This window comes from Cololabis saira, chromosome 20 (assembly GCF_033807715.1).
Source record: "Cololabis saira isolate AMF1-May2022 chromosome 20, fColSai1.1, whole genome shotgun sequence".
Classification (NCBI taxonomy): Eukaryota; Metazoa; Chordata; class Actinopteri; order Beloniformes; family Belonidae; genus Cololabis; species Cololabis saira.
The window spans coordinates 16,662,393-16,687,035 of NC_084606.1; the positions used below are offsets into that span (position 1 = coordinate 16,662,393).

Below are 24,643 nucleotides of genomic sequence, written 5' to 3' on the forward strand. Positions count from 1 at the left end.
CCTGAAACGTCAAAGTAAAACTTAACTTCTTACTTTTCTTCATTGAAATACAATATACACTCTCAAAAATGTTATTTTTAAATGTTATCAATAAATAAGCAATCCATATGCCTAATATCAGGTCTTACACCTTTAAACCACTTTTGTTTATACTAAAACGTACTCTTGAATAGAATTAATTAAGCAAAAGTGAAGCTACTGCAGCAAATAGTTTTTGATGTTCATCCATCTCCTTTCTTCTTGTACTATTTATCTGCAAAGTAACACAACAGCTTAATCATTCACATTCAAGGGGCTTTATTATTGATATGCTGTTTTAATTAATCGTATCAAAATTAAATCAACTTTTCACATTCAAACATTATCAGGTTTCAGTAAAGTGCAAAATTTCACATCACCTGAAAATATTTTAATAATGTATGAACAGTGCAAAGGAACATCCAACATGTTTATAAACATTGCATTTAGTGCTTTTAAAGCACTACAGAATCATTCTGTGGCCTATAATTAAGACATTGAAGTTTTTCTTCTAGTAGCATGCCAAGCAGATAAACTTGTTATAGTAGCCATACAATCACACAACCTTTTCCTCTTTGGCTTGCAATGTTTAACTAAAATATGAAACAATCCTCCACACGACTTCAAGTCATTTGTTACTGGTCTGATGCGTCTACATTTCCATCTGATCACTACATCACCAATTTAATAAATTATTTAGAATGTGCATTTTTGTATTTATGCTAATTAAAGTCAAGAAATTGGTTTCAAAGATGTGTCTGTCATTCATCTTTTTCTGCACTGGTTGTTTGATCAGCACAGATAAAGCTTTATATGAACTGATAATACTTCTCATTTAAAACAAATGTTTGTGTAGGAAATATCTCACATATAAAGACTTTTATCAAAGTGGTTAAAAACATCAGGCATTGCAGACATGCAACGTTTCACTCCTGTATTTTGTCATACATTCAAATTATTGTGTGTACACACAGTATACCGTAAATATCTTCTACATTTAATCTGAAGCACCTGGATAATGTTTAGCAGAACTTTTCACAGGTTTAGCAGGAGATTCCCAATGGATTTACAAGTCCAGCTGGATCGAAGCTCAGGAGGATCAAGTGGGGAGCTTTGAGGCAAAATGTGGCTGCTGCTGGAGTTCGTTTCTGTTCATGAGCCATCCAACGAGAACACGGATGCAACTCGGCAGCTGATGTTGAAGTCTGAGCATCTGCTGCAGCCACAGTCAAAGTTCATGTTCTTTAACAGCTCTGAGAGTGTCGTGTATACAAATATTTTCCTCATGTATACGCTCTCTCTTCCTCAGATTCTTCCTCCTCCTCGTCATCCTCCTCCTCTTCTTCACCAGGGCTGAAAAGGAAAGGAGATCGACCTGGCACTTCTTCTTCTTCCTCCTCCTCCTCTTCTTCCTCCTCCTCGTCGTCATCTTCCTCCTCATCATCATCATCTTCCTCCTCTTCCTCCCCCTCACTCCTCATTTCCTCCTCGCTGCTGTCGTCGAGGTCATCGTCGTCGTCATCGTCGTCATCATCATCTTCCTCTGCAGCCTCTTCATTATCCTCCTGCTCCTCCTCCTCGGGATCCGAGAGATGACCTGATGGGCGACAGAATGTATCAAATTTGGGGGGTGTTTCTATAAAAACATAGCAGTTGATCATTAAAAGAAAAAGACTAAACCTTTTTGTGAAAAAGGATTCTTGTGACAATAAACTTATCATTAAATCACGGCTGATGTAGCTACAGATTAACTGACTGATGGAAATATAACTAAATGAATGAAAAATTGGTACACAGGGAATTGATGGCAGCAACAATGTGACACGGTAGTTCTTCATCAAGGAATTTTCTCATCTCCTCCTCCATGATCACGCCAACGACTTCCGTCTCCATGTCCACGTACTCTGGGTAGAACATAACTTTCCTCAGCTGCCTACGACACCTTCAACAAAAAAATATATATATAATGATATAAAATCAATCAATCACATGAAATAAGGCATAAAGATTGGCTTTAAAATCAGAATGCAAATCCCATCTTTTAATTTTGGACTTTATTTTACTGAACATGAAACATCTAAAGCTGGCAGTCAACTCCAGAATCTACTGAACTGAGATGCTTCCTTTCACAGGAGAAGACGCTCCAAAATAAAGTTGTAAAGGTTTTCAGCCACCCACATGGACAGAGAACAACGAGACACGTTTATTGTCTCCTAAAACAAAACTGTGTTGGTTTGAAGAAAAAATAAAACTACTCTGTAGTATACAATGATAATGAGGGTACTACAACTCAGCTGGTTTAAGGATAGTGGTATTTGTAAATTACACAAAGTGTATTTAGGAAGAACCTTTCCAAAGTTAATATTTTTTAACATATGAGGACCTGTCTAAAAAAAAAAAAAAAAAAAAAATACAACTAAAAGTAAACTGCATTTACTCGGAAATGGAAACAAATGTGTTAATTTTAGGGAATTTCATGGTACCCCCACCCCACTACCACCACCAAAATTAATTAATTAATCATCAAACGTAAAGTATAATCATATTACATATCTGAATTATTATGGAAGAGGTACTTACTGTTTTCCAGTTGTCTTGTATGCCTGAGTTAAAGACAAATCAGTCATTTTTAGACAAACGAAAATATAAAAACACTCATTAAAAACAAACAAAAAAGAAAAAACTGCTTAAAATTACACAGGATTAAAAGAAATACATTAATTTAATTAAATATCAAATTTTGTTGCCTTCACTTTATTTGCTGCTAATTGTGGAACATCTTGTGTTTATTTTAGTTAATTTAAATACTTTACACATATAATTTAGTTCATGAACATGACCTACATGTTACATGAGGTTTAATCATACAAGTTATTAGACTCTAGGTTCTCCTCGACGGTAAAGTAACCGCTGCCTCGTGTTATTTGTGCGTAACTGACTGAAACGGTGTCCAGTGATGCGTTTCACCTCGATGAATCGAAAAGGGTCGCCTTCCTGCAAGAGGCTTTCGATGTCAGAGTGAACTTGATGGAGACGAGCTTGGTCCTGACAGATCCTGGAGATGTTCTTCTGAATCATTGGTCCGCTGGTGTCGCATTGATTGTGCGTGCAATCTCGCAGTCTGGTGATGAAGTGGTTTACTTTGGCCTTCATCTCCTCCCCCAGTGTGGTCAAGCACTGCTCCGTGTCATCCCTGAACTTCTGGATGAGGAATCCAAGAGAGGAAAAGAAAACACGTGTCATCAGGAAACAAAAATTCATTCATCATGATGTAAATAAAGATTGTATTATTCCATATAAAGTCAAATGGATTTCAAGTCAATTTTATTAAATGGAGATTTTTTATATGATGTCTTCCAAGTAATCTTTCATTCAGTGCAGACATTAATTTATTTATCTAGCTTATCTGTCTCAAACAGTTACTACAAAGTAGCAATCATTTATTAAATACATTAAAAAGTATTCCTTCACATTTTGACACATTTTAATGATCAAATAAACAATATGGACAAAAGTATTTGATCACATGATGTTTCAATTAGCCCCATTCCCCTAGCTGTATAAAATTAGGCACCTAGCCACACAAATGTTTGTGAAATAAAATGGGTTGTTCTGAAGAGTTCAGTCACTCAAGCCAGATAATTTGACAGGATGCCATGTAAGATCGCTCAGGAAATGTCATCGCTGCTGGAATGGTGAAAGTAGGAGTATTTAGGAACCAAGAAAACCACTCAGCTGAAGCTACTCTGTAAGATCACAGAGCAGGGTCGATGACAGCTAAGGCACATAGGGCCTGATTTACTAAAGGTTTGCGTGTGTAAAAACCTGTGCAAACTTGACATCACCCGCAAACCAATGTGCAAGCTGATCTACTAACAGCGTGCAAAGAGGACTGCGCCTCTCAAATGCGCAAAATAGCACACGCTATTCATTTAGTACTTTTGCCCTGATGAATAATCAATATGGGGCGTACCCGCCAGAAATCCTAAATACTGGGAGGGGAAAATGCAAATTGGTCCATTTACCACGCGCAATGAGATTTACCAAGCCTGAAAGTTTTTGCGTGGATTGTGATTGCGTCTGTATTTAATACGTTCGAAAGGAAGGTGCTAATCTCCACATGCAAAAGGAGAAATATTTTATTTGAATGTTAAATCGAGTATTATTCAGCAAAAGGTTGCCACAGGAGGCACATTCATTTTTTTATTTGTGATAATAAATAAATAACGTGTTTTCATGGAGAAAAAAGTGTTTCTCATTGTGCGCCTATACTTGTTCTGCAGTTGTCATACCCCGGTGTTGTGCCGTATTCAGCACCCCTGCCGTGTCACGTTCTGTTTAGCGTCCAGTTTTGTGTTAATGATTCATGTTTAAATGCGCTCATGGATTCCACAATAGTCATACTTTCCCACAATCACAGTCACACATAACAAAAATCGGGTAAATGGTTATTGATGTCATTAATTAATAGCCTGCTTACTGTGTTGTCTTCCATAATATTTGTAAATATATATAATATAAACTCCTAAGTATGTGTTTGTGTGAGTGTGTATATATATAAATATATTGAAGTGTCAGTGTGTTGTTTTTTTTCTTGGTCTACTTATCATTGAATATACGAGGGGTGCTTTTCACGGCAGGGGTGCTGAATACGGCACAACAATTTGCCTCTTCCACTAATATCTCTATAACTCCAACTCGTCAAATTTAATTTTGCGCGGGGCTTCCGGCTTAGCTGTACATGGGGTGAGACGTGATTAGCGGAGCTCCTGCAGAGTTAATTTTAATTCAACATTTATAGGCACTTTTTGCATCACTCCCACGGCTTTGGTTTTAACTAAATTATTTTCAACGCGGTTACTTCGACAACTTACCACGGAAATGCCTCCAAAGTCCATTAAAGCGGGGAATAACCCTCCAGCTAACCCGCGGCCTGCTGCTCATGCTGTCTCCTCGCCCCGTGGTGATTCTCCTCCTCCGGAGAGCACCTGCGCTGCGCAGGTTCCAGCTGCGGAGTTCAGCCGGCTTAAAACCGAACTCCTCTCCGCTCTCCGCAATGATGTTGCAGCTATATTTCGGTCAGAGCTTCAGGCAGCACTTACCGAGAATTTAACGTCCATTAAGTCCGAGCTGCTTTCTCTTAAAGCCGATCTTTCTGGCAGTATTTCCTCCATGAAGGCGGACGTCGCGGGTCTCGCAGCCACGGTCGCTGGGATCGAGCTCTCGCTCTCAAGCTGCTCAGACGACATCGTTGCTCTCCAGAAAAAAGTGGATCACTTGTCGAAAGAATATGTGAGGCTGGAGGACAGATGCGAGGATTTGGAGTCAAGGTCTCGTCGGCAGAACGTACGGATTATCGGCGTCCCGGAGGAGGATCCTGACTCTTCATCTGCAGCCGGTGTTTCCAGGCTATTGGCGGAAGCCTTCTCCCTCGACGCAGAGCCGGTGGTGGATAGAGCCCACCGCACCCTCATGCCGAGACCGAAGCCCGGGGAGCGGCCCCGCGCAATAGTGGCAAGGCTCCATTATTACACCGACTGCGCTGACATCCTGAGAAAGGCGAGAGAGCGGCAGCAGATAAAAGTCCGGGGTATGAGCATCTCCGTGTTCCCGGACCACACAGCCAAGACAGCGCGGGCGCGCGCTGCCTTTAATGACGTGCGCCGTCAGCTGCGGGAGATTGAAGGAGTCCGGTATGGATTGCTGTATCCCGCACGGCTGCGTGTAACCCATGACGGCCAGCAGCGGGACTTCACGTCGCCAGATGAAGCCCTGGCATTCATCAGGAAAATAAAAAAAGTGACTACCAGCTAGTTTTCTGGGACGATTTATCCAGCTTGATGTCCGTGCGGGACTCTGGCCCGGGGTGAGTGACTGAGTCAATTCAGAAAATGGGACTTTATGTCGTAATTTTTTATTTTTTATTTTTTATTTATTTATTAATTTTTTTTTCTTTTCTCTTCTAACTATCAATGGGAACAACACCGTTTTAAATTGATGGCCTAATCATTTCTCTGGTATGATGCCTTGATTAGAAAATATGCACGCACCCCTGTCTTTTCTTAAATTGTGTGCATGTGTGTGCGTGTCTGTGTGGGTGTGTGAGTGCATATATGTATATATTATTGTTCTATAGGCCAAAGATCTCCTTAATTTACGTTTGTTGTTACCCTGACAAGACAGCGATTGTCAGAATGCCTCAGATTGATGGTTTCATATGCCTCATATTTTTTTTTTTTTTTTTTTTAAAGGTTTTAACTCTGCAGGAGCTAATTTTGTTTTTGTTTTTGTATTTAGCTTTATAGTCGAAAGCAGCTCTTTTCGAGAATGGCTTCCTTCGAAGCCAGTACGGCTGTTTCCATCGTTTGGGGATGGGATCATCTAATGTGCGTTGGGTGGGTGGGCGGGGGTTATGGGATGTTGGCTTTTTGTCTCTGTAGGTATGTATATACTCCTGAGTTTTGTTTGTTTTGGTTTTCCCTTTTACCTCTTTTCCTTATATCTCCTCTGGTGGTGGGTGAGTCGGTCTTATTTTCTCTCATAGAATGCCTATGAACGATCGTAATCTGCGCAAGCCTGATACTGGATCAAACATTACATTCACTAGCTGGAATGTGAAAGGTGTGAATAATCCAATTAAGCGATCAAAGATTTTTTCACATTTGAAACGCCTGGACACTGACATAGCTTTCCTTCAGGAAACTCATTTGCGAAATAAAGATCATTTCAGACTCAAACGAGCTTGGGTGGGTGATATTTTTCATTCAAATTTTGATTCTAGGTCTAGAGGAGTAGCAATTTTGATCAACAAAAGAGTCAATTTCTCCGTCTCCAGGACAATATCCGATAAGAATGGTAGATATCTTATTGTTGCGGGCACTCTATACTGTAACCCTGTATTGTTGGTGAATATATATGCCCCTAATTTTGATGACCCCAATTTTACGGATAGGCTGTTTGGCAACCTCCCTTTCTTAAATACGCATATTACAATACTGGGCGGTGATCTGAATTGTGTTATTAATCCTTCTTTGGACCGTTCGAATCCTCGTACTTTGACTCAATCCTCTATGTCAAAATCTATTACCGATTTTACAGTCAAGAACGGGCTTGTTGATCCGTGGAGGGTCTCACATCCTGGAGATAAGGAATTCTCTTTTTTTTCACAAGTACATCAGTCATATTCACGTATTGACTATTTTTTTGTTGATGGCTCTCTTCTCCCCAAAGTTACTTCTGTCGTATACCACCCAATTGTTATTTCGGATCACGCCCCTCTAACTTTGAATATAACATGGTCTGAGCGCCCCCGTTTTTCTTCTCCCTGGAGGTTTAATCCATTGCTTTTATCCGACGATGCATTTAATGTTTCTATATCTGCTTCAATAGATGATTTCATTGCATTAAACAAAACAGATTCTACCAGTTTTTCGCTAGTATGGGAATCACTCAAAGCATATTTGCGAGGACAGATTATCTCTTATTCAGCATACGCCAGTAAAATCCGCAGGGCTAAATTACAGGAGCTCACATCTAAAATTCAGGACACAGACAGACTAAACTCAGTTAACCCGAGTCCGAGTTTACTGAAACAACGGCTTGATTTGCAGTCAAAATTCGATCTTATAGCGACAGCCGATTCTGAACGGCTCCTATTACGCGCTCATGCCAACTATTATGAACACGGCGATAAACCAAGCAGGTTATTGGCTCACCAATTAAAAAGGCAAGCAACGTCGAGACTGATTCCCAGCATTAGAGATTCTAATGGCACACTTACCACCGATCCAATCGCCATCAACACAATTTTTAAATCATACTACTCCTCTCTCTATGAGTCAGAATCTCCACTTGACACAGCAGAAATGACCTCCTTTCTTGATAATATCACTGTCCCTACTATTAATTTGGATGTGGCTAATGGCCTCGATGCTCCTTTCAGCTTGCAAGAAATTGCTGCCGCCATTGAAGCTACGCAAAGCAACAAGGCCCCTGGTCCCGATGGGTTCGGAGCTGAGTTTTTCAAAAAATTCAAAGACAAATTAGCCCCCCTTTTACTTTCAATGTACAATGAGTCCCTTGATCATGGCTCATTGCCTCCCTCTTTAATGCAGGCGTCTATTGCCCTCCTTTTGAAGAAGGACAAGGACCCTGAATCATGCACTTCTTATAGGCCCTTGTCTTTACTGAATGTAGATGTCAAAATTTTAGCCAAAGCACTAGCAATTCGTCTTGATAAGATCCTTCCTAGCATCATATCTGAGGAGCAGAATGGTTTCATCAAGGGACGCCAGCTCTTCTATAATGTTCGTACACTTCTTAATGTGATTCTCTCTAAAGATTCTTCTCCACTCCCTGAAGTTGTTATCGCAATTGATGCTGAGAAAGCTTTTGATCATGTCGAATTTAACTATCTTTTTGCAACACTTCATAAATTCGGATTTGGACACAGGTTTATATCGTGGATTAGACTTCTTTACACTTCCCCTCAGGCCAGCATTCACACCAATGACAACTACTCCACTTATTTTACATTATCACGTGGCACGAGACAGGGCTGCCCTCTCTCCCCTTTGCTATTCGCTCTATCCGTCGAACCACTTTCAATTGCTTTAAGAACTCTTCCTCTATTTCGCGGAGTCTCTAGGTCCAATGTGGAACTTAAATTGTCACTTTATGCAGACGACCTCCTTTTATATGTATCTGACCCTTTAACCAGCATCGCACCAATATTATCTCTGTTGAAGAATTATGGATCCTTCTCCGGCTATAAGGTCAATCTTCACAAGTGTGAATGCTTCCCCATAAACTCCTCTGCTTTACAACTCAAACAATCTGATATCCCCTTTAAACTCAGCCTGTCAGGCTTTAGATACTTAGGGATTAATGTGACCCGCACTCTGCCCTCTCTTTTCACCGCTAATTTTTCCTCACTGGTAACTCGAGTGAAGGCGGACTTACAGAGGTGGAACTCCCTACCATTGTCACTGATAGGAAGAATTAACACAGTGAAAATGACTGTATTGCCTAAATTTCTTTTTTTGTTCCAATGCACTCCTTTATTTCTACCAAAATCTTTTTTTAAATCACTTGACCAAATTGTTTCCAACTTTTTATGGGCCGGTAAGACACCCAGAGTGAGGTATTCGCTTCTCCAAAAATTTAAATTTAATGGGGGTCTAGCACTACCAAACTTTATGCTTTACTATTGGTCAGCGCATATTCACAAACTAATTTATTGGCTTCAGTCTCCTGAGTTATTATGGTGCAGATTGGAGGCTCAGTCACTCCCTTCATCCTCTGTAACGGCCCTACTCTCCTCCTCTTTACCATTGAATCCCTCTAAGTTTACAAATAGCCCTGTGGTGCTTTCCTCCCTTAAGATTTGGTCACAGTTTAGGCGCCACTTTAAATTTGCTTCTCCATCCATCTATACACCTGTTACTAAGAATCATCTGTTCCCTCCATCACTAGTAGACACCACTTTTATGATTTGGTACAACCGGGGCATTAAGCACTTCAGGGATCTATATAAGGATGGTATCTTTTCCACATTTTCAGATCTGAGGTCAAAGTTCAATTTGCCTGCCTCCCATTTGTTTCGCTACTTCCAGCTTCGACACTGCGCCTCTGCTCTGTTTTCATGCTTCCCTTCCCTTCCTGCTAACCAACCGTGGGATGATCTTCTAACAATGAAACTCAGTCAAAAGTCTCTGATATCTAAGATATATGCACTGTGTATGACATTTGATGATCATTCTGTAGATAAAGCTCGGGAGGGTTGGGGACGAGAGTTGGGCCTTGACTTCACAGGGGAGCTGTGGGATAAAGCTATCCGTAGCATACGATCTAGCACGCCTTGCGCTAGATTTGAACTTATTCAATTTAAGGTGCTGCATAGAGCCCACCTATCAAAATCCCGATTATCGGAAATATATCCGAATGTTGCAGACCTATGCGACAGGTGCCAGGGTTCTCCATGCAATTTAAGTCATATGTTTTTCTCCTGTCCTAGGTTACAGAAATTTTGGAGTGATTATTCTGTGATCATGTCTAAAGTTCTGGGTAAAAAAGTTGTTATGGCCCCTCTCTTAGCAATATTCGGACTCACTGTTGACTCCTCACATATCAGCCCCACACAGTCAGAAGTATTGGCTTTCACATCTCTTTTAGCAAGACGTCGTATCTTACTTCTATGGAAATCCCCCAAGTCCCCGTCTATTTCTATTTGGCTTAGTGATGTTATGTTTTTTCTTAAATTGGAGAAGGTGAGATACTCTTTAAAAGGCAACGCAGCTAAATTCGTTCGCAAATGGCAATCTTTCATAGACCACTTTACCGCGTTGAAGACTCTACCCACCGACTGACCCCCCCCTCCCTTAATTTTCTTTTCATCTCCTTAATTTGTTTTTTTTTTATGTTTTATTTATTTCCAGTTAATGGGATATCAGTTATGGGCATCTACATTCACCACTGCATTTGTTTTTTGTATGCATTTTTGCTCATACATTACTTTCCTCCTTTGATCATTTCTTGCTCATCTGTTTATTTATTATTTAACGCTACAGAGACTCTGTTCCTTAGTTAGGTTTTGTGTGTTTAAAAAAAAAAAAAAAAAAAAAAAAGGAGACAATGTATAATGCGTGTGTTTGACTACAGATTTCCATGTTTTCATTGTATGTTGTTTCCTATAAAAAGATCAATAAAAAAAAAAAAAAAAAATTTAATTTTGCGCTTGCAACTATATCCTGCTTTCCATCCAGACTCTCCATGGCGCAAACAGTTTGCGCCGCAAACCGTAAGACACGCAACACCTCATTTAAATACTGAGGTTTGCACCTGTTATCAATTGCGCACGCAATCTTAGTTGATCACCCGCAAAACACACAACAACAGCACGCGCAAACTTTTTCAGTGCACACGCAATTTAGTACTCTTTATTTAGGATCTTAGTAAATCGGGCCCTTGGTGTGTAAAAGTCACAGATGTGCTGTCGATTCCACAGCTGCAAAGTTCAAAACGTCCAGTGACATTAATATAAGCACAAAACTTGTGTTGTGGGAGCTTAAAAGGGGCGGGTTCCCACAAGGCTGCACACAAGGTCAATGCCCAGTGCTGGATGGGGTGGTGTAAAGTGGAGTGTGGAGCAGTGAAAACGTGTTCTGTGGAGTGACGACGTCAGGTGGGTGATGGCAGACTCTGGGAGAACGTTTTTGGTGGAGGAGGGGTCATGATAGGGCTGTTTTTACGTAGTTTGGGCTAGGTTCCCCATCTCAGCAGTCTTAATGCATCAGCATACCAAGACATTTCAGACAATGTTACGCCTCCAACTTTGTGGCAACAGGTTGAGGAAGGTTCTTGGTTAAAAAAAAAAAACTTGGTTTGCTCAGTTCAGTGTGGAACAACCTGACAGGCCCAAACGTAGCCCTGACCTCAACCCCATCCAGCACCTCTGGGAACAACTGGAATGGAGATTGTGTCAGGGCTTCTCGTCCAACACCAGCGCCTGACCAAATTTCCACTGAATAGAAAGCCTTCCAAGAGCAGCTTATGGTGTAATAGCTGCTTGCAAAAATGCACCAACCTCATATTTAAGTGTACGTATTTGAATACAAAGTCATTTTAATCCCTGCTGGTAAAATGGTCAGGCGTCTGACTACTTATGTCCTTACAGCGGATCGTCTTCCTGCTGAGCAAACGCATAACTAAGTTGAACAGCTTTTTGTTTGTTGAGGTTTAGGACATTGCTTATGTTTCATGTTTTAATAAGAAACACACTTAAAAATAAAAACAAAACAAGTGAATGCTACCGGACAGCCTAGACTTGTAATAACAGATTGGAAATACGGTACATCTTGCTTGTGAAATTGTAGTTTCCTAGCATTTTATAGGATATAATCCCAGACTAAACTGGTTGTAGAGAAGGTTTTGTTTGAGAAAATATCTCAGGATTGAGATCAGAAAAAGTCTGCAGAGTAAATAATGTGAAGATGGTCAGATTGTGAACTCTTCACACGTGTTATTCATGCTGGACGTGTCATTGTACCTTATTCTGTCTCTCCTTCTCCTTCTGCTCCTGGAGTTTTTTCTCTGCCAGGCTGCGCTTCCTTTCTAACTTGTACAACTGCTTTTCCAGGTTGCCCTGGTGAAAATAAAGAAGAAGACATTTAATAGAAAGAGATTTAGATTTCAAATATAGATACTGAAAAAGTAACTATTAGGGGCGACATGGAAGTATTACAAATTTTCAACAGGTACGGTAATAATCCAACAATTATTTTCACTGGATCATCGTATTTGTTATTTACTTTTCTCACCAAGAGTCAAACAGTGATTTGACTTGAAACCACTTCATTTTTAAGCAATATCATGCTTTTGACGGCACCCTCTCGAGTATACACCTTTCAAATATTTTATAGACAAAATAATTCCAACTTTCGCATAAAATAATCCAAAGATTAACTGGTTATGAAAATATTATATGGATATCTCCTTCAGAGTAAAAGATATGCAATCTTTCTTTCTATCATCTAAATAAAAAAAAAACTGAGCCAATAATGAAACTATTACTAGCATGTCTGTCATCTTAACATATACATTTCTATTTAGGCTAAAAAACGCAACGCTTGTTTGTCAGTTTCCACTCATGAAACATTCAGCAGGTTGTGGACTCTAAGCAATGATCTAGAAGCATCACGATGTCACACTCTGTTCGGGAGAAAGAAAGAACAGGAAGTAGACTTCACACCACTACAGGAGCTCACCCAGTCATGTGACTCTCTCCATTCATTCACACGCAGCCAAACGACAATCAATACTCATTCTTCAGGGTTCCAGATCCATCACAGGCCTTTGTCTGAGGCATACACAGCAGGGCTTACGTGCACTGAAGAGGGGGAACATTTCCCAGCTCAGATCTCTACGCTAGTTTCAGGCCGTCATCTTCAATTTGAACATCATTATCTTATAACATTTATTCTTCATTTTTAAAAATGGCTATTTTTCTAAAAGATATAACTGTACAGGATTAAGTTGGTAATAGCATTGTGTGTGTGTATTTTGAAATAGTGCCTCAGTAACTCAGAAAAAAATGAATTTAAGAGGCACGAGCATTAAACTTTCTAACTATGCCTTTCAGCTTGGCAGCTGACATCCAGCTGACTAACCATGCAGCTTTGTTATGCAAATTAAACTCCCCTAATTATTAAAATCTGCAGAACACCTCAGCCTCCTTCTCGTCTCTGGAAAGAGTCTGGACAGAACTGGAGTTAAGCTCTGTAGGTTGCGCTACAGTTTCTGTTTTACAAGGTTTCCTTTGCAGACTGGGATTGATGGAGAAATTACTGGCACTTGAGAGCAGTGATGAACTAATCCAGACTGCATAGTTGACAGTATATGCAGTCTAAATTACTGTATGTTGTTTGGTTTGATTAAAACTCATTTACACAGTATGGGGTTTGAGATGGTCGGAAATCATCCAGCATGGAAACACAGAGCAACAAACACTCATTTCTTATGACTTAGGTCTTTGAATTCATGTACTTGGCAATGGTTTTAATCATTTATGATTACCTGGATTGTTAGTAACACATTTACCGTATTTTCGGCACTATAAGGCGCACTTAAAATTCTTAATTTTTCTCGAAAACTGGCAGTTATGTATTATGTATGAATTTTGTTGTGCTTACTGACCTCAAACCGTGTGATATGTGGTACACTCACTGAGAAATCTGTCAAAATGTTTTAGTGCGACTTTGGTAAGTGACGGTCGGACGCTTCAGCTGACACATTAAAGTCGGTCCTTGGTTAGATACGGGTTGCAACGTCAGGCGTTAGATAACTAATTATGTAGTGCTGGTAAGCAACCATCATCCAACATCTAGTCAATGTTACCTTACTATAATTAGACGTCAAGCCAACGTTATATTTTTAGCGTAGACGCAATTTTCAAATCTATATCATAATCTAGTTATAATCAAATGTTGGGATACAACGTCACACTAACTTCAGGTGTCCGCCTTCGCTGGCAACCATGAACCAATCAGAGAACAGGACGTACACTTACCTCCGCCACTTTTTATTTGTGGATTTGTGGAAGACGAAGGATTTAAAAAGTGAGTGTATTTTTCTGTATTAGTTACAACTGAACGATATTCTGAGTTATTGTGAATTAGTTGAATAAAGTTTGACTTACCAGACTATTTTATTTCGCTTTATATATGTTTTATCATGCGCCTTAAAACCCGGTGTGCCTTATGTTTGAATATAGACCTGTTCATTGATATTGCGCCTTATAATACGTTGCACCTCATGGTCCGCAAAATACGGTATATGTGGTGTGGCAAAAATCCCAAGGCATAGCCATTTCTGTTTCACTCAGTGTTTGATTTTTTTTTTAAAGTTATTTTTAATAAATGCTTTTTCCGTAAAAGTAGAGACTTTGAAAAAAGCCTGATGATCTTGAAAACAATACCTTGAGGTCTTTCATCGTGTTTTTCAGGGTCTTGATTTTGTGTCCCGAGTGAAATCCCTCTATGGTGCAGGCATTGCAAACACACATCTTGTCATCCATGCAGAAGTATCTGGTTGTGAGAAACGAATGAGAAAAGGATTGCGATAAAAGTTAGTGAATTAGTTTTGTAAAAAAAAAAAAAAAAAAAAGAAAATACATTCAAGTATACAAAAGAAACTTCATTCAGGCAATCTACAGTACAGACCAATAGTTTGGACACACTTCCCCATTTGTTTGAATGAGAAGGTGTGTCCAAACTTTTGGTCTGTACTGTATATATTGAAGGAAAAATGGCCAATTAAAGCAGGACAAAGGATCTTATGTCATTTTTAGTTCAATGAGTCCCTCAATACACACAGAGCTTAAGTACCACTAACCCTGTACAAGACTTTTATCTCATTTTTTCTTCCATTACTGACATAACTAATTAATTGAGTCTCTCTCTTGCCTCTGCCATTCTGTCTCTGTAGCTCTGAGAGATATTTTAATTTTGTTGATGTGTGACATAATGCCATTGTTGCAAGATACAACTGTGACAGCAATCCAAAGTTACTCTGGCTGGTTTTTGCTGATAGTGCAGAGTAGGCAGTAAGAGCAAATACACTTTCAGATGAAATTGAAACAGACATTTTAATATGAAAGAAAGTGCATAAAAACTGTTTTAAAACTTATCCATATAGCAAAGAATAAAATAACAATAAACTTGTAGACCAACATAAAGAAAACTGGAAGAAGTGATGTTGATTTATTTATTTCCATCTCCACTACCACCATGCTAGTTCAGTTATTTGCTTGTAACTCACACTTAAATGATAAACAGATTGATGAGTTCAGATAAACTAAAACTTTTTCTTTAAGTAGTTTTTTGCTTTGTTTAATATTTCCTGATTGTAACTGCTTCATTTTTTCATTATCTTTTGAAGAATATATACAAGTGTTTAACTTATAGTCAAAATACAACAAGATTTGTCAGGACGTCAAAAAGAAGTTTTTACTTTTTTTTTCTCCATGTATGAATGTATTTTAGGACTTATCACCAGCAAAATCATCAAACATTAAAATTACAAAACACATGGGGATAGAAATAGATACAATTATGTCAATTAGTTAGTTATTTCTTTGTCAATTCCCGAGAGTTTCAAATGACAGAATTGATAAGTTTAGAAGAATATAGTTCTGATTCTTTATGAAATTTGGCATTGGTTTTTGAATTTCACCACTATATACACACACGTATAGTAATGTCTGAACAGCAACCCACAACACTTTACATGAACATAATCATAGTTCAGGAAATAACTTTATATATAGGTGTGAGCATGTTAGAAACTTTTTTCAAAGACAGAAGCTAACCAGTACTGACTTATTGACTGATATGAATAGTTACAAAAATAAACAAGTTTAAAAAAACCACACACAAAACCCTGACAGGAGTAAATCCGAAAATCAATCTAAGGGAAAAATATATTCATTAATTTAGAGAAATGAACAGAATAATAAAACATTCATCCTACCTGTATATCTCATCATGCTCGGGACATTTCCTCTTCCAGAAGTCATTCATCGGCTCCGTGAGAGGATGTTCGCGGAACGCCGGCAGCTCCAGATGTGGTTTCACATGTTCCTGGCACATTGACACCTCACACTTCAGGCACGTCTTGACTGCAAGCACCGATGCAGCCGCAGCTGCAGCTGCAGCTTGCTGTTTGTCAGCCTCTTCCTTAGGAGCAGAGGAGGTGGAGGATCCTTCTCCAGACGTGATGGCTGATGCGTCGGCGCCCACCGAGGGGCAGTAGTCACAAGGAACAGCAAAAACACCCCTGACTTGTTGCGCTCCCAGAGCGCATGACGCCAATTCCCTAGACTTTAAAGCCGTGGCGGCCGTAGTGGTGCCTCTGCGCCTGTAGCGGTAGTCATCAGCAATATTGGCTAGTTTGAAGTTTTTCTGAAACTTGGTGCCACAGCGGTGGGTCTCGCGACACTCCGGACAACGGAACCGGCCTCGCTCCGCCTGTCGCCTTAGGCGATCAAGGCACACCTTACAGAAGTTGTGCCCACAAGGAAGCAAGTGAGGGTCACGGTACAAGTCCAGACAAACTGGACAGGTGAGCTCCTCCTGGAGCACGCTGGACTGCTCTGGCTGGGCCAAGGCCATGCTTGTGTCCAGTACAGAACTTTAGTCTTTTACAGATGATACTGAAACAAATGGAAAGGAAATATATGAAAAAAAAACGTTATTTGACAACATCTTTCAGGATTGACATATATAAATCTCTTGCTCTTTATTTAATGTATTACATATAAATAACTAGCAATGTATTGTTCATTCACACCACATTCTAGGGCTGTGCGATTAATCGATTTTAAATCTAAATCGGATTTATTAATCAAGACGATGTTAAAAAAAGGAAAATCGGAAAATCGATTTTCCTTTTTTGCAGCTGGCTGCATTACAGACAGAGCTCGTCTAGTCATCTTTGTTTGGTCAAGAAAATTGTAAATTTTGTCACTTTACTAAACTCAAGGAGGATTTACAGTATCTTTCAATTGCACTTAATTCCCAATAGGGAAATTTGTTTGCTATTTTTCTTTAAAATAAAGATAAAATATTTGAAACAATTTATTCCATTGTCTTTTGTAGTTTTACCAAAAAAATCGAAATCGAAAATCGGGTTTTCAGAAAAAAATAAAAAAATTAAAAAAAAATAAAAATAAAAATTAAATCGGGATTTTATTTTTGTCCAAAACCACCCAGCCCTACCACATTCACCTGCCTACTTTTGTTTAAGTAATTATTGTACATTTTCTGTAAATCCTGTAAACTTCATTTCACTTCTGAAATATCACTGTGTTTGTCTGCTATATGATGTATTTAATTGAAATGGTTGATCCTAACAACCAATGATTTATAAAGTAAAATCTTGAAATTGATCAGGGGTGCCAAAACCTTTTCACACCCCTGTATCCATGTTCTGGAAAGATGAACTGATAAGACAACAAATGTTAAATGGTTTACCCAGTACAGTGTGTTTCAACATCGTCTGGGCTCTATAGTGAATGTGCCTCTCGCTTACACCTTCACATATACTTTTAAAAGTGTTTCTTATGATTCAATACCAAGAAAATATGTGTAAACCCTGTGGGATGTAGCTTTTAGGATTCATTTGCCATGAAATGTGATCTGGTCTTCCTTTAAAATCAACAATAGATGAGCACAATGTGCTTAAACTGTTAACATTTGATTATTTAGACTTTAGACTCAAGCAAAACCAACTGGAGTCAGTAGTTTGTACATCTGGAGTCTAGTTAAAGAAATGAGCTTGGAAGTGTGCTTTAATTGATAAAAGATATTCCAAAATTTTAATCATACTGTTCATAAGAAACATCTTATTTTGTAAATCATGCTTCGCCCAAAAAAATGAATCTCTAAAGACGCACGATTAAGGGTATTGAACTGGATAAGGCTTGGAAAGGATACAGTCATCTCAAAGTGCACATAATGGAGACAGTTCACTAATGTAGTTTCACTTCCTAAATGTGGGTGATGAGCCAAGATGACTCCAACAGCACAAGTAACAGCTTGAGTAACAGCTAAAGGCAAATGTCTTTTTCTTTTATGCTTTTCTTTTAGAAGTTGTGTGAAATGAAGAAATGGTAAAAACAGAACATTAGAAGGGGTAGGACTAGAAAAGTTTTTTGAAACTTCATCCTACACCCTTTCAAACAGGAAATATTTATCTACATATAGATTTGTCTCTTTAATTTGCTTTGTTTTGCTTGTGTTTTTTTTTGTTTTTTTTCGGTATATACATTTTATGTATTCTGATTATTTTTTTGTTTTTGTTTTAACCTGTTTGAATAAATAATTAAACGAAAACGAAAACAAATGTCTCTTTTCATGAGTCTAACATACGTACTCACTGCTTACCAAAAAGAAAGAAAATTTATAAAGTCTACAACTTCACCGGTAAATGCTTTGTAGCCTCAGGACCATTACATTTGATTTGTTTTAGGAAAAATAAGGGCACAGCATACCAAAAGTGAAGTATAGTGGATGAAGTATCATTATTTGAACTTTATTTGCTACCTTAAGAGTCTTGCCTTCTTGGAAAATGGAAAATAAATTCCCAATATTACCAAGAGAAGATAAGGTCAGGATGGATGTTAGGCAGCTGGATCTAATAGCTGAGCTGAAGCTCTTTCATTAGGAGGAATAGTTTTTGTTTTAAAAAGAAATAAAAGAAGCTCTCAGAAGTGCCAAAAGTACTTGTTAAAGCCATTGCTGATTTGACCTGCTATTACTTTCAAGTCCTCCCTCACCTTTTTCAACAATAAACAATTGCAATTGTAATTGTTTGTGTAATTACCTTAAACACATTGTGTTTCTCTATTATTGTGGCTCATTGTTTTGACTTGAAGACGAGATCACATGTCATGATATATGACAGATTAGAAAGACAAATAAACAAGTTTTAATCATGTTCAAATCTATTCAAGTATCTCTTGGTCAAGTGTGAGACTCAGTCCTCCATAATCACATTTCCATCACTTCCACTTCCTTTGCTGTGCAGATTTCAGCAAAGGACAAAGAAAACCTCAGGTAGCTGGATAAAGAAAACCCAATATTACCAAGGTATCCTGCGGGATAAGGTCAGGATGGATGTCAGGCAGCTGGATCTAATAGCTGAGCTGAAGCGCTTTCATTAGGAGGAATAGTTTTTGTTTTAAAAAGAAAGAAAAGAAGCTCTCAGAAGTGCCAAAAGTACTTGTTGAAGCCATTGCTGCTTTGACCTGCTATTACTTTCAAGTCCTCCCTCACTTTTTTCAACAATAAACAATAAGGACATTGCAATTGTAATTGTTTGGGTAATTACCTTAAGCACATTGTGTTTCTCTATTATTGTGACTTATTATTGTTTTGACTTGAAGCCGAGATCACATGTCATATGACAGATAAGAAAGAGAAACAAAACGAGTGTGAGACTCAGTCGTTCTCCATAGTCACATTTCTATCACTTCCACTTCCTTCTTCCTGTGCAGATTTCAGCAAAGGATAAAGAAAACATCAGGTAACTGGATAAAGAAAACCTCAGGTAACTGGATAAAGTAAACCTCAGGTAACTGGATAAAGTAAACCTCAGGTAACTGGGTAAAGTAAACCTCAGGTAACTGGATAACAGAGGTGTCAAGTAACAAAGTACAAATACTTTGTTATCTTACTTAAGTAGAAATTTTGGTTATCTATACTTCACTGGAGTTATTATTTTTCAGACGACTTTTTACTTTTACTCCTTACATTTTCACGCAATTATCTGTACTTTTTACTCCTTACATTTTAAAAACAGCCTCTTACTCTATTTCATTTCGGCCTTTAAATAAAAACTATCCAGTTAAATTGCGCCGTCCGGATAGTGAATTTGGTTGTGGTTGTGGCACAGATGTTCTTGTCCAGTTTTGTTCTTACATCAGATTCCTGCAACTAAACTTGGATGTACATTCCAATAAAGGTTAGGATAAATGATAACATGCCTCTGAAGTATGTTTTTTTTTTTGCACCATTACAATACTTATAGGCAACTAGTCATCATATCTCCTGCTCTCTGAAACACATGTTAATGCTCAATAGTACACATATATGGTTCTTTAATATATTTGCATTATACTAAGATGCATTCATTTTCAATGGCTTTTGTCCTTAATGGCTTTTTTCCCCCTTACATTACTTTTACTTTTATACTTTAAGTAGTTTTGAAACCAGTACTTTTATACTTTTACTTGAGTAAAAAACTTGAGTTGATACAGGAGTATTTTTAAACTCTAGTATCTATACTTCTACCTGAGTAATGAATGTGAATACTTTTGACACCTCTGAGTAAACCTCAGGTACAGTAACTGTAATAGTCCCCTCTGTGGGACTATTAAAGGTTTATCTTATCTTAAGTAGAGTTGTCAAGTAACAAAGTACAAATACTTTGTTACCTTACTTAAGTAGAAATTTTGGTTATCTATACTTCACTGGAGTAATTATTTTTCAGACGACTTTTTACTTTTACTCCTTACATTTTGACACAATTATCTGTACTTTTCACTCCTTACATTTTAAAAACAGCAACTAGTCATCATATCTCCTGCTCTCTAAAACACATGTTAATGTTAATCAATAGTACACATATATGGTTCTTTAATATATTTGCATTATACTAAGATGCATTCATTTTCAATGGATTTTTCCCCCTTACATTACTTTTACTTTTATACTTTAAGTAGTTTTGAAACCAGTACTTTTATACTTTTACTTGAGTAAAAAACTTACGTAACGTATTTTTAAACTCTAGTATCTATACTTCTACCTGAGTAATGAATGTGGATACTTTTGACACCTCTGAGTAAACCTCAGGTACAGTAACTGGATAAAGTAAACCTCAGGTACAGTAACTGGATAAAGTAAACCTCAGGTAACTGGATAAAGAAAACCTCAGGTATTGGATAGAGAAAACCTCAGGTATTGGATAAAGTAAACCTCAGGTATTGGATAAAGTAAACCTCAGGTATTGGATAAAGTAAACCTCAGGTATTGGAGGTATTGATCATCCCTAGACGAGGTCACGTGGTCCAGCTGAAGGCCAGGACCACGTGACCTGCTCCTCGTGGTCCTGGCTCGGTCCAGCACCATCCCGAGCTGTCCTGCAGTTCGATCACCGGTTGTATTTTTTTAATCACCCACTAACCGCCGGTAGAAACTCCAACCGTCAATTATGTCCGCACTAATCTCCTCCTAGCAGCCACACAGACCCACAGAGGGAAACCAACCCCTCCCCGGCTCTTACCTCTCCTCTTCTCAGCAGACTCTACACACGCCGAGCCCTCGAGCAGCTCAAAGGTTGCTGGTTCCCAGACATGTAATAATAATAAAGGTGATCGATATCCGGCTAGAGTCTCAGCGCTGGGAGCTGCACCTGCTCCTGCTAACACCACGGCGTGTTGTTTTCCTCCCAGTCCCGTTTACTCATAGTAAACGCTGAAGTGATCGCAGCCCCCGCCTGTCATCCAGAGCTTTCTGTTGTGTAAAAGAGGAGGCAGCGAGCCGACATGCACCTGTAGGACAGACGGACGGACGGACGGAGAGCAGGTCGATGCGGGGAAAGTGATGCCTTTAATGCGCCTCGGAAATCCTGGCTCCGTGTCATAAGGCATGGTCACATGGTTTAACAGTCAGAGGCAAGGTGTGGTGGCAAGTCGTTGATATAAATAGATTTTACCTTTTTAACGTGAGTGGAAATGTTTGTATGTTGGTTTTGGTTTTGATTTGTTTAATTTCAATGTGGAGATCTGTGGCTGCGTCCGAAATCGCATACTTCCACCCTAATGAGTATGCAAAATGAGTATGTGAGATTTTTTAGTGCGTCCGAAACATAAGAATGTACTCGATAGTATGCTCTATCCTACGGAGCTCCTCTGGTGACATTTGAAAAAAATAAAATAACTCGTGGCCACGCATTAATAACTCGTGGCCACGAGTTAATATCTCGTGGCCACGAGATAATCAATGCGTGGCCACGAGATAATTAATGCGTGGCCACGAGTTATTAATGCTTGGCCACGCATTATTTAATTTTTTTTCAAATGTCAAATGTTATTACTACACTCGCCATGACAATACTCTTGCTCTTTAATATAAATAGACTATAATTACCGTTATTAATGATGAATAACCATCCCACTAAGGAAGTTGCATCCACGAAGTCCAGACAGTAGGTTATAATGCCATCCACGAGTAAAATAATGCGTGGGCACGAGATACATAATGCGTGGCTGGCCACGAGATATTAACTTGTGGCCACGAGTTATTAATGCGTGGCCACGAGTTATTAATGCGTGGCCACGCATTATTTTATTTTTTTCAAATGTCACCAGAGGGGCTCCGTATATCCATACTCATTCTGGAGAAATGTATTAATGTGGATTGATGGACACTAGCCGAGCAGAAACTTCCGACAATGCAATTCAGTGGTGTTTGGTTGCTAAGTGATACGTATATGTCATAATATAATATTAAGTATAATAATATTATTATATAATATTAATATTGTAATATTCGTATATAATAATATTATATAATGTCATCTTGTTTCGGCCAGGAAAAATGGGAAAGAGCGGAGCGGTGCTGCTACTGCTGCTGTGCGCTCCTAATAGTACGTCCGAATTAATGCATACTATGATATTTACTTACTTATGTTTTTCAAACCATCCCTTGAGGACCCCACCTTCCAGGAATGGCACAGGAGGGGTATGATTCGTTTTAGAGATATGTTCATAGACGGCACCGTGACATCTTTTGAGCAGTTAAGTAGTAAATTCGGCCTTCCAAAATCACATTTCTTTAGGTATCTTCAGGCTAGACATTTTGTTCTTTCCCAGACACCCAGCCCTGGTGCATCGATAGGCTTGACCAAAGTTGACAAAGTTCTTGCCACAGACCCATTCAAAAAGGGGCTCATTTCGTCTTTCTATGGCATGTTGCTGGATCTTAGGAGTGCCCCTACAGATAAACTCAAAGCAGCATGGGAGCAGGACTTAGGGCTTCCCTTATCAGAGGATACCTGGGAGTCCATACTCAAACTGGTTAATACAACCTCCCTGTGCGCACGTCACTGCTTAATTCAGTTTAAAGTGGTACACAGGGCTCATATTTCCACGGCAAAGTTATCCTCCATGTACCCAGATATTAGTCCATACTGTGTAAGATGTAAAGTAGCAGAAGCCTCTCTCATCCACATGTACTGGTCCTGCCCATGTCTAAACAAATACTGGATGGAAGTATTTCATACTCTCTCTCTGGTGCTTAAAATCAGATTAGAACCAAACCCACTGACTGCCCTGTTTGGGGTCATGGAGGGAGGAAGGAAGTTAACCACTGCACAGGGGCACACTTTGTCTTTTGCCTCCCTTTTGGCTCGTCGGGCAATTCTGTTCAGGTGGAAGGATCCCTTCCCTCCTACTCGTGCACAATGGCTGGAAGACATCATGTCCTGCTTAAAACTGGAGAAAATTAGATACTCGCTTCAGCAATCAAATAAGTTCCAGAAAGTGTGGGGACCCTTTCTAGAAGCATTCCAGACCCTGTGAACTATACTTCATATTTCTTTGAAGTATAGTTCACAGGGTTTCTTTTGTATTCCTAGTGCAGGCTTTTGATGTTAGAATGACCTCATATTGTGATTAGTAATCTGGCAGTGACATGGGAGGGATTAGTTTGGTCTGTAGTTTGTTTTTGTTACTATTTTATATTTTTTCATACTGTTTAATTGTTTTTTTATATTTTGTACACTGGTGTATGCTATGATTAACATACCTCAAAATATTTGTAATTGACATTCAGCATTTCACCTGTTTTACTTTGTGAAAATTTTAATAAAAAGATCTTGAATTAAAAAAAAGTGTGCCAAACTTAAGTATACTTTTTAGTATATACTTTTTAGTATGGCATTTCGGATTCAAGTGTGGTTGCAAGTCGTTGATATAAATAGATTTTACGTGTTTAACGTGAGTGGAAATGTTTGTATGTTTGTTTTGTTTTTGATTTGTTTAATTTCAATATGGAGATCTCTGGCTCCGTCCGAAATCGCATACTTCCACCCTAATGAGTATGCAAAATGAGTATGTGAGATTTTTTGTGCGTCCGAAACATAAGAATTTACTCGATAGTATGCTCTATCCTACGGAGCTCCTCTGGTGACATTTGAAAAAAATAAAATAATGCGTGGCCACGCATTAATAACTCGTGGCCACGATTTAATATCTTGTGGCTACAAGATAATCAATGCGTGGCCACAAGTTATTAATGCGTGGCCACGCATTATTTTATTTTTTTTCAAATGTCACATGTTATTACTACACTCGCCATGACAATACTCTTGCTCTTTAATATAAATAGACTATAATTACCGTTATTAATGATGAATAACCATCCCACTAAGGAAGTTGCATCCACGAAGTCCAGACAGTAGGTTATAAATTTGCCATCCACGAGTAAAATAATGCGTGGGCACGAGATACATAATGCGTGGCTGGCCACGAGATATTAACTCGTGGCCACGAGTTATTAATGCGTGG

General features: G+C 38.8%; 1 protein-coding gene across 1 annotated transcript; it reads right to left on the reverse strand.

The window, feature by feature from the left end:
- Window positions 1-287: 287 nt before the first annotated feature.
- zgc:92594 (uncharacterized protein LOC436996 homolog) lies at window positions 288-21,682 on the reverse strand. The gene is made up of 8 exons (XM_061709920.1): window positions 21,358-21,682; window positions 16,045-16,726; window positions 14,492-14,600; window positions 12,065-12,160; window positions 2,986-3,219; window positions 2,599-2,621; window positions 1,812-1,960; window positions 288-1,615 (listed from the first exon to the last, which is right to left on the reverse strand). The coding sequence occupies exons 2-8, from the start codon at window positions 16,683-16,685 to the stop codon at window positions 1,302-1,304; spliced, it is 1,566 nt and encodes a 521-aa protein (XP_061565904.1). The 5' UTR covers window positions 16,686-16,726; window positions 21,358-21,682; the 3' UTR covers window positions 288-1,301.
- Window positions 21,683-24,643: the final 2,961 nt, after the last annotated feature.